Genomic DNA, 11,215 nt, shown 5'->3' with positions numbered 1-11,215 from the left:
TTTTAAATGATCCTGAGGGTTATGGAACAAAAAAGTCAAGTGGTAGACCCAAAAAAACTTTACCAGCTCTGAGCTGCAGGATCCGATTGGCTGTCTGTCTTCAAAGGCCACGTCTTCTTCAACGCCACAAAATTGCCCGTTTGGACTTTGCAAGGGTGCACCATTGAAAGGTGGAAGAAAGTTGTCTTCTCTGATGAGAAAAAAATTAACCTTGATGGTCCTGGTGGCTTCCAACGTTACTGGCATGACAAGGAGATCCCACCTGAGATGTTTTCTACACGGCACAGTGGTGGGGGCGCCATCATGATTTGGGGTGCGTTTTCCTTCAATGGAACAATGGAGCTTCAGGTTGTGCAGGGGCGTTAAACAGCAGCTGATGTGGAGATGTTGTAGTGGACATCCCTCATGACTGAGGGCCCTCGTCTGTGTGGTAATGATTGGGTTTTTCAACAGGACAATGCTGCAGTTCACAATGCCYGCCTGACAAAGGAGTTCTTCCAAGAGAATAACATCACTCTTTTGGACCATCCTGCATGTTCCCCGATCTAAACCCAACTGAGAACATTTGGGGATGGATGGCAAGGGAAGTTTACAAAAATGGACATCAGTTCCAGACAGCGGATGGCCTTCGTGAAGCCATCTTCAACACTTGGAGCAACGTTCCCACTAGCCTCCTGGAAACACTGGCATCAAGCATGCCTAAACCATTGTTTGAAGTCATCAACAAGAATGGTGGAGCTACTCATTACTGAGTCCTTTTTTTTGACACTGATTTTTTTTGAGCTATGGTCTTAAACTTTTGATCAGCTGAAAAAAAAAATCATGTTTGAGTGTAAATGCAGTTTTCAGAAAATTCCCTGCTCAAAAGTTCTTGTCTCTTGCACTGATTTCTTCTTTTAACATTGTGAAGCTCTACTTATAACCTTCTTAAGATCCAATAGTGCAAAACGCAAATTCTTGCACTTTTTTGACTGGTCTTAAGATTTTGATCAGGAGTGTATTTTATGTACTTCATGGAAGAAAATTTTGTCAAACTTTGTTCCTACCCTCACCTATGGACACAAACCATGGGTAGGGATCACCACTGAGTAGCTCCCTTAGAGACAGAACACAAAGTTCAGTCATCCAGTATGGCCTCTGAGTGGTCTCTGCTCCTCCTCAACGAAAGAAGCCAGTTGGGGTGGTTCAGGAACCTTGTCAGTTCCTGTGGATGCCACCCTAATGAGGAGACCTCATATTGGCTGGCCTGGGGACACATAGGAGTCCTCCCAGAAGAGCAGGAAGATGTGGTTGTGGAAAGAGATATCCAGGCCTCCCTGATTAAGCAACAGCCCTTGAGACCCAACTTTGAATAAAGTGGAAGATGATGGACAAGTGGATGGTAGATTCACTTCTACACAGACAAATGTGCTGAACATTCAAAAATTATCCCAACAAACACACCACCATAAAAAGGGCTTTTATGTATGAATACAGACAGTTTTTTATCTTCAGACATGTGAAAGGCAAACTGAAAACTAAACAAATGGAGCCAGTAGAGGCCTGACTGTCAAGTGTGCACACTTTTTTTTTTAATAAATAAAGGGGAAAAATAAACGTTTCACAGGAAAAGTTCCTCTTTAATATTCACAACTAACTATAACAATTATTGTGCTTCAAAAAAAAGTGCTCACTCAGCGGCCTTTATTTGTTTACTATGTAAACATCATTAACTCAATAAACAAAAGGGCACTCACCTGTCTCCGGAGTACTGCTGAGCTCCTCCGGTGAAGCCGTACTTGTCCACCTGCTGCTGGTCTTCTTCTCCGGGGATGGTGGTGGTCCCGTTTGCCTGCCCTTTCTCGCGGTCCGTCAGCTTCTCGGTTCCGCCACGGATTTCGAGTCCATTGCCCTGCTCGGGTTTTGCCATTTAATCGGCATTTACTTTTGTAGGTGCAGACGGTCTACGGAATAATCTCAAAACTTCTTCCAAGCTCTGCACGCAGACGCCATCAGAGCTAGCTAATGTTGCTAGGATAATTTCGTCCCTTAGCTGCTAACACAACAATAATGCTAAAACAGCCACCTGACTGTGATTTTTAATGTTAGATCACAAAATTGACGCTCTGGTAACACTATTGTTGGCGGTTAAACTACAAAAGACTTAAATAAAGCGGCTGTAAGCTCGGTGTCTGAATGCTAAATCCCAAGTTGACATGCTAACATGCTAACACTCAGCTGACCTGTTCGCTCGGTCTCTGCTAAGGAAGGAATCCTCTCAGAAGATTCCTCTGCTGTCAGCAAGAATGTGGATTAGGTCTAGGCTAAAGAATAACTGCCTAAAACAAAACATAAACAAAACATCTATGGCATCCTATTGCTCCCTTCCGCCACCTACTGCTGGATTTTTGTCTTTTCCATTTATTCAACACAACTTTATTTATAACACTTTTAAACACAAATGTAGCTCAAGGTGCTTAACAAAGCAAACCAGACAAAAATAGGCATTAAAAAGACAAACAAAACAACTAATTATACAATACATGACACCTCTCCCCTCACGCCACATAAAGGTAAAAAACAAACAATAGCATTTGCAATAAAACTAGAAATAAACAATAAAATGTGATTAAAATCAACAATCACAAATATTATGGATGCAGTAAGTGCATTACCTTACTCAGTTGCAATGTGTTTTTTTCCATTTAGCGCACATCATATACAAAATATGAAAAAATAAAAATGATTGTATGGTGGAGATTTATCTTTTAAATATAGTAGAAACTTTAGAAATTCCTCATTCTGGTTTATTGTCCTTTCAAAACAAGTGTTGATTTTAAATTTTTATCAATATTGACCATTTTCCTCAGATCAGAATCTAGAAAACCTCTTTAAAAAGGGACTTGATTTTAAAAACACAAAACACCGAAACAGGTTTTAGTATAAATACTAGATTCTTTATTTAAATATTGTACATACCAGTATTTACATCATTTAGACCTGCATTGTTACGCTGCAGAGCTCTGTATCTTTCATTCACTGACAAGACAGAAGACAATCATACTATCAGACTGCAGAAGCACCTTTTGAGAACGGCTTAATAGGGTGGGGGTAAAGACGAGGGACGGAAGGGTACACGTCATTTAACACTGGGGGACACAGGGGACACGGGATGAGCTTGCAATGACAGGAAAGGCCTCTTGATTTACAGGTTGAGCTGTTAAGGCTGGAAACTGTGCTCACCCTTGTAATGCAAAGACAAGAGCATGAGTGAGAGAACTGGAAAATGCAGATACAAGAAATGCAAAAGGAATTGGGCAAACAGCAGAAGAAAAATAATCAAATCAACCGTTTTGTCTTTAACTATGACCAGTTAAATCTGAACAGTGAAATATGATCAGAGCATAAATTGATTGTTCTACTGTTCCCCTTAGAATATTTGTGAGCTATTTTCTAAAGCAACACGCAAAAAAAAAAAAAAAAAAAAAAAAAAACACTAAACGCATCTACAAACTAAAGGCATTTCCTACAATTGTTACAAAAACTGAACGGTGGGCATGTTGGTGTTCTTTAACGAACTGAGATGAACTCAACTCATGATTTAAAATATGGCTTTCCTTTTCTGGCTTCTTGTCGTTTACCTCCAGATCATCAAACAGGAACAAAAACATTATAACTTGTTTTTTCTCCAACACCTTTAAACAAGATAATACATTGATTTTACTCGTTTCACGCAGCCTTGAGCACAAGACGCTTACAGTATTGTCATTAGGAGTTTAAATTTAAAAAGAGAAGTGTCTTTGGTGAGCATGTAGTTAAAATGTAAAGATTTAAAAACAGGCCATCATGCACAGCATCATCAGTGTTTTTCTGAATATTACATTTGTCCAGCTCACTCGTTTCTACACACAACACCGTGTTCACATCTTAGACCACACATTTTCTAATTTTTCATCGTTTGACATCTACATTTTTTTTAATAAATAGCCCCTCTGGCACTTTTCAGCAATAATTTACAACTAGGTTAGATAAATGAGTCAGTTTCAACACAGCAGAACTGGTAACTGACGCTTTAACAACATGTAAAGTAAAATTAAGTTATTTTATGTTCAATAATTGATTCGTTTTATTCCTCTATTTTACCCGAAATATAAATTTTCAGTGTTTGAACTAAATTAATGCAGATCGTTAATTTTGATATGACCTAATGCGAGAAAACTGACTATGAATGCTTTCACTCACTAAATTTAATGCCCACTTTTACAAATATCTGTGTGCATTGCGACTTTTTTTCATTGTTTTAACATAATCAAGGACTGAATGCTAAAAAAAGGCTTTTGAAAGGCAGTTACAAACAAAAAAAGCAGCAAACGAACATACCAGGAATCAAAAGTAACAAAATAACAAAACAGAAATTGTACTTTTTTTAAAAGAGTCTTTTAGTTTATCTATTTCACATTCTTCAGTGGTACTTTTCAGACAAAAAAAAAACTTATAAAAATACATTTTCCCTCTTTAATTTTATTCCTGACCTGTCAACTGTAAGCCTTCCCAGACGCTAGCTTTAGCTTTACAAGATAACAAATATTTACACTCGAGACAACACACACCAATAACTATTCACACAAACCCCTTTTAAAAATCATTCCCACCACACCATGGACGAGAGGAATTGTTTCAAACATCTTGTTCATTTTCGACCAATTGGAAGTCTGGGATTGATGGAGCATGAATCAAAATCATCTATACAGAAAAATATGTCCATTGACGAAGATGTTTATGTCACAAACTATTAACAAATAGCTCTTTTTTGTTTTAAATCAATCCAAAAAGAAAAAAGAAAAAAAAACAAAAAAAAATCACAAATATAGCCTTAAAAAATATATTTACAACTTATCAGGATGTGCGAATCTAAGGGTTCCCTAAGCCGAGTGACAAAACCTGACTAACCTTCACGTGACGTTTAAACAAGCTTTCTCCTTGCAGATTTCTTTAACTTGAGCAAGTTCCCAAACCTGAGGCATTAAAATCCACTTCCCACAACATGTCGCATTAGCATCCTCAGACTAACCCATGTGCCTGCTTCAAACACATAATGGGAACATGTAAATCAAAAAAAGAAGAACTGTGAGGTTTAATAACCCATTGCTACTCTCTGAAAAACAACAAAATGCATGGCTTGCTCCTTATTATTAATGTTTTTATACATATGGGCTACCCTCAAGTATCCAAACTGTAGGCGGTCTTACGTACGCCACAAATTGTCGGACAACAGTGTGAGACGTGAGCGGGGCTGACGTCAGCTTCTCCCAGGTCACGATCAGCATTAAACACACCCCGGCTGCCTGCCGCCCCTCAACCGTTCCAGCACCACGTTAAAGACAACAGAGAACAAAAAGAACGCCACAAAGGTGGAGGTCAGCCACGCCATGAGGAGTGCGAGTCGTGTTGGTGGGCCTCCCCTGCAAGCCCGCAGTGCATGTTGGGAGGGCTGCGGGTGAGAGACTCAGGCAGATGGCAAGAAAACATCAGTCCCAGTGAAGCGCGCACACACACAGACACACACTTTTTAGTCTGCATATTCAGCCACTATGGACAAGAGCACCGTGATATCATCGGGTTTCCCTCCTGTAACGAAGAAACAAAATTAAAAATCGTAACTTTGACTTAAATAATTAAGAGGAAAACTCAAGACGCAACATAAAATTATTTCCTCACCTCTTACAGTCAGGCCATTATCACAGGCAAACTGTGCAAAAGGAGACATATAATTGGGATCGTAGGCAAGGTTGTGAGCTTGCTTTGCGATGCTCTGTGCGGTCTGCAGTACGCTGTCGTAGTTTGAAGTCTGGAAGAACAAACAGTGAAACCGTTAGACAAATAACACTCGGGGTTTATTGCGTGTACAAAATGAGCTGATGTCCATGAGTGATACCTTCAGTTTTTTCAGCTCCTGAAGGATCATGTAGTCCGGCATGTTGTCAAAGAGCCCGTCTGTTGCCGTTAGGATGATGTCACCGAGCTGAACGTCAAACGAGGAGCTGTCGGCTGCTTCGGGACTGGAAGAAGATAAAATCAGCCATGTGATATCCAGAACCCAGGCAAGAAGCACTCAGAGTAACCAGCTACGGTTTCTAATATAAAATTAAGGAGGTGAGGAGCCTGCCAATCCTAAAAGGTGCATTTGGTGCAGATGACTCAGAAACACTCTGTCCCGACTGTTGCTGCCAGATGCAGGGGAGTTCTTGTACTCACCGACACCGGAGAATTCAAGTTCTACTTCCCAGGGACCCAGTGTTCCTACTGGACACTGACTGAGAGGGTCTATATTAAGATGATATGCCACAGCTATAAATCTACCTTTAAAAATCAAGATCTGCTACATCTTAAAGGTTAAGCACTACAGAGGAGCAGCAATAAAACAGAGGAATAAAAACTCAACTCCAACGAGAACACGACGTGACTAAGGAAAGCTGATGGCTTGTTTTTATTTATGTCGGCCTGATGCATTTTCAGGTAATATAATTATAAATGTAAAGTTAAAAACAATATATGGAAAATGGAAACATACTTATTGCGCAATATTCAAACCCTGATCATTATCAAGCCAAGCTATGACAAATGAAACTGAAAATTAGATTAAAAAGCATCAAAAGAAAAAAAAACATCTTGTGTCAATTCATTTTGACAGCATCTACATGTTGATGTCTGATAAAGTTTTAAGCGCAAATGTCTGCAAGAGACTGTGCACTGTGAGAATAAAAATAAGAAGCCATAAAATGCAATAATGCCTAAAATCATTTTTAAATAAATTACTTAAACACAAACTATGGAAAATCATTTATGTACTATAAAACTGTCAGCATTCTATCAAAATGTAATATCTACATGAACCTCTCAGTAAATAAATATTATTAAGCCTAATTTAATGAGAATGCTTTAAGCTAAAACTGATCAAAACAGTTAAAATATATTTATGATGACTGCAGACGTTCAAAACTGAAAGCTAGAGGAAAAAGTTCAAGTTCACCACTTTTGTTGGATTCACTTTTCGTTTCCTTTAACTTGCAAGGTGTCCAACGCTGATGCACTGACCTGTCACTGAGCACGACCCCCTCTGCTCCCGGAGGAGCGATGGACAGCTGGAACGGCGTGTTGAAATAGTGCTGCTGCTCATCCGAGCGATGGACCACCTCTCCTCCTCGTACCACGAGAAAGCCAGAGTCTCCGAGGTTGCACGTGTGAAGCCGGTGGCTCCTTCGATCCAGAACCACAATACAGGCAGTGCTGCTTCCTACAAACACAGACGCAAAACAATGATAAGAGTAGAACTGTGTAAACAGGAGGAGGATTTTTAGAAAAACAAATAAAAAACACAAGCAGGATGACCTAGAAAACTGGATTATGATTAAATTGTATAAAACATAGTTGATTTATTAGAGGGGAGATAAACAAGGTCAGGGGTTGTTTCCCTTACTTGTCCCAGAGCCCCACTGATGGGAGTTTTTTACAATCTGTGTAACCCTGAGCAGCAGTGCTGAAGTACTGACCTTGTCACGTCTTTCCAAAATATAATTAGGACCTTTAGCAAATACCTCAGCGGTCACAGAGTGTGCACACCGACTCTTGGACTGAGCCTCTGAAGAAATGTGACCTTGGTCACATGCTTGACACAACCCTGTTTTTAAAACCTTAACAACCACCAGTCTTATCAGTTACAAATGGATTCTTGAACTATTTGAATGTTTTAGGAGGAATTTCACCTTTTTAAAAAGGAGAAATGTTTTAAGCCTCAATATTTAATCATTTCGATGCAAACATAACAGAAACGGCTTCATCAAATCACTTATCACTGACATTATATTACTAAATGTAAAATGTTGATGTCATTCTTACTCGTCGTGCCACAATATCCCTCCATCTTTTATCTACTATTTTATGCATCTTGCTACAGTCTGACTCATACTGCAGCTATTTACGTACGCCGGTTCAGCACAACTCATCCAACAATGACTGGGTGCACCGGTGGTGCAAGATGTTAGCGTCGGCGTTCGCTCACCTAGCAGCGGGACTTTGTTCTGCAGGAGCTCGTAGTAGCCTGAGGTCAGAATACCCACTGGGTTACTGGGAATGAAGCGTCCCTCCTTCACCAGTCGCTCACAGGTTCTCATTAAGGTGGCAGAGAACTGAGATGGGTCGACGCCGTAGTCCCGCCAACCGCCTACACCGTCCGCTACACCTGATTGAGAAAACAGGGTTATACATACATATACACAATGTTGCTGCATAAAAACATGCAGCAGGATTCGCTGCTTTCATTCGTCTTCCATGGATGCACTGACAGCTTTAACCAGCATTTACAAATATAACTTGTTTCTGATATTATTAATTAGTGAGCTAAAGTTAGCTTTGCAGTATCTGCATAATGTAAAAAATGAAGTCTTGGAAAGCACTAAAGGTTTAAGAAGGTCCTAAAATAAATATGGCATTTTTATAAGGGTGTTTCTACGGTCCATCCATCTTAGTTATTTTTTTATTGATTATTTTGGTTGTGCTTTTGGGACTAGTACAGCAGTTTAACCAATTCTGGTTGTTTTATGTGCTTTCTAAATAAATCTGATTTGATCAATCTTTGTGAGTGCTATAATTTGCAACCAAGGGACAATAAAACAAATGAATAATGTTGTTTTGATGCTGTTTTGGGAAAAAATAACCAAAAACATGTTTTTATTTCTTCCATATCTGAATCAGCAGGTTAAAATATTTTTTACTGTTCCTCCATTGTACTTTTATTTTACTGCTGTCTTTTTGAACATGTATGTTTATTGTCTGCTGCTGTGACAAAACAACTTCCCTCAGGGATGAATAAAATATCTGTCTATCCTTGCCAACATTGGAAATCAGTATTGTTCCAGAATGTTGCAACATTAATGAGCAAATATTAGGATTTTACATACGAGAACAAAACCAGATATTTGTTAAGCAAATTAGAGCTACCTGAATCTATTTGAAACCTAAAACTGAACAAAGCAGCATCCAACTGATCAGTTCGATTTGACTGATAAAAAGTGTAATAAAGACGGCTGTTTAACACGGAACACACTTGAAGGAGACAGAGAAAACATTAAATAGGCTGTGGGGGATTTCTGTTATTGTTATTCCACAGCTGCTTCTCTTTGTTATGAGTCACCTCAAAAAGAAACTAAACAATAATCCGGATCCTGTCAATCCCCACAAATTCACTATTTCACTGCAGGAAACGCATACAAATCTACATGACTGCACGCAGGTCTGGACACAGTGCTCGGAAACTACTAAATCTATCGTTAAAAGCCACGTGGCTCGTGTTTGTAGCTCGAGCCGGTGAGGACAAAACGTCCAGCGAAGCTAGCGGGAGGCTAACAGAGCTAGCAAACATGGCCGCCCCCACGCTCAACCATTCTGACCTTTGCGAGACATTGTTCTGTCTGAACGTTTTAACCTCACATTTCCCAGTCATTTACGTGTTCAATGACTTACAATTCAAAACATTTTACCTTACGAGTTTTTAATTTTCACGCTAATACTATATATTTCTTACAGAGCTAATCTGGGTGAAAGGTCGTTCGGCCACAATAATCCATGATGGATGTTTTACTCCGGTTTTGTTTCTAAAATAATTATTAGATTATGCCCTGCAAGTTAAGCAACTTAACTAACTGAGTTGCTATCAATTAAGAGTTGTAGAAAACACTCATATGAGTTGCAGTTACAGCTCTGGTCTGTTTGGGTGGGGGTCGTGTTTTCGTCCCGAGGGGTCAGTAAGCACGTGCAGACCCCTCTGCACGTGCGTTGAAGGTCACCCGAGAGGATGCTTGTTATTTCTTACCTAAAACATCGGCCGACCTGTGCCGCGCTATGAAGCAGGCATCATCTCCGTAGCACATTCCTTTCTTCAGGATCCCCTTGCGAAAGTCTTTGCCGAAGCCATAGCTGGCGCTGATCAGGCTGTAATCCCGACCGTCCGTCTGAGAGAGTCCGCCCAGGACAGCCCTGGCTACGAGTCTGCCATAAGACAGTACGGATAACATTCCCTAACAAGGAGAAAGTCGGTCTTGGTTAAATACTCCGTCCCACTTCGTTCCCTCTCCGACCAGTCCAACTGTCTGCCTGCCTTCAGGCCAATGTTCGGATCGAGCTAGTTTTTCTGTCCGTCCATGAGACACCGACAGGCCCGCTGCTGTGAAAATACCAGTCGCGTTGAACAGTCGCAGTTCGTCCAAAACGTGTCTGCGTGCCGTCTATGTCTCGAGCGTGGGTTCCACGGCTGCTACGGTTCCTCCACTGGGCTCCCTTCGAACCGACATGTTGCTACCATACACAAGCTGCGAGTACATACGGGTGTTTGACCGTTACAACCATGATGTCAAAGCCGCGTGCGTAAGTGACTCCTCCCAGAGAGGAAAGAGAAGAGCAAGGACGAAGAAGACATTGTATGGCAGGCCGTTGTAACATATAATCAAGCCACTGCGTTTGTTTATTTCAATCATGAATTGGAAAAAAATATTCAGCAAGTCATTCAACACTAAAAAAAATGAAATAATATAAAATAATCTAATAAAACAATAGGAAAAAAACAAGTTGTCCAGTAAAAATAATAATAATAAAGGAAACGAAAAATAAAATAAACAATGCATAAAAAATCAAAATATCAAGGAAAGTAAAACTGTTAAAAATAAGTCATGAATGAAAAGGTACAGAAAGAAGTATAAACTCATAACATATGCCCCTAGCTTCAACAAGGTTTATTTATTTACTGCCAATTCACAAGAAAAGTCTACGGATACGGAAGAGGATTAGGGCCACTGAAAAAAAAAAAAAAGAATTCTGACTTCTAACTTTTTAAGATTAAAGTCAGAATTCTGACTTTTATTTCAAAATTCTGAGATTAGAATTATGAACCCTGAAATGCCATTGGAACATGTGCAAATTAAACTGATAAATCTAAGCTGTAATACAAACCCAATGTATTTAAACTAATCTGTGGTAAACTTTCCTTTAAGATCATAGATGAAAAAGTTCAGAAACATCTTCAAGCTAGAAATGGGTTTATTAAATTTGCTCACCCACAAACAATGCCACAAAATATTTAAATAAATATCCACTTTTATAATGCTTTTTTCTCACTTTTATTCACTATTCAATAATTTTTACATTTGTTTATCATTAGAATTTTATTTACTAACATGTTTTAAGC

General features: G+C 39.5%; 2 protein-coding genes across 2 annotated transcripts in view; both read right to left on the bottom strand.

Moving 5' to 3' along the window:
- LOC106514494 (TBC1 domain family member 10A) overlaps positions 1-2,389 on the bottom strand; it is a 14,386-nt gene extending 11,997 nt beyond the window's left edge. Inside the window, exon 1 of the mRNA XM_014003791.1 lies at positions 1,737-2,389. Within this exon, the coding sequence (XP_013859245.1) occupies positions 1,737-1,909 (173 nt within the window). The 5' untranslated portion in view covers positions 1,910-2,389. The remainder of the gene's footprint in view (positions 1-1,736) is intronic.
- Positions 2,390-2,914: 525 nt separating this feature from the next.
- On the bottom strand, positions 2,915-10,477 carry LOC106514495 (protein phosphatase PTC7 homolog). The gene is made up of 6 exons (XM_014003792.1): positions 9,848-10,477; positions 8,039-8,218; positions 7,075-7,273; positions 5,915-6,038; positions 5,698-5,827; positions 2,915-5,607 (listed from the first exon to the last, which is right to left on the bottom strand). The coding sequence occupies exons 1-6, from the start codon at positions 10,047-10,049 to the stop codon at positions 5,549-5,551; spliced, it is 894 nt and encodes a 297-aa protein (XP_013859246.1). The 5' UTR covers positions 10,050-10,477; the 3' UTR covers positions 2,915-5,548.
- Positions 10,478-11,215: the final 738 nt, after the last annotated feature.

This window comes from Austrofundulus limnaeus, unplaced genomic scaffold (genome assembly GCF_001266775.1).
Source record: "Austrofundulus limnaeus strain Quisiro unplaced genomic scaffold, Austrofundulus_limnaeus-1.0 Scaffold20, whole genome shotgun sequence".
Classification (NCBI taxonomy): Eukaryota; Metazoa; Chordata; class Actinopteri; order Cyprinodontiformes; family Rivulidae; genus Austrofundulus; species Austrofundulus limnaeus.
This window is presented reverse-complemented; position numbering and strand designations above follow the sequence as displayed.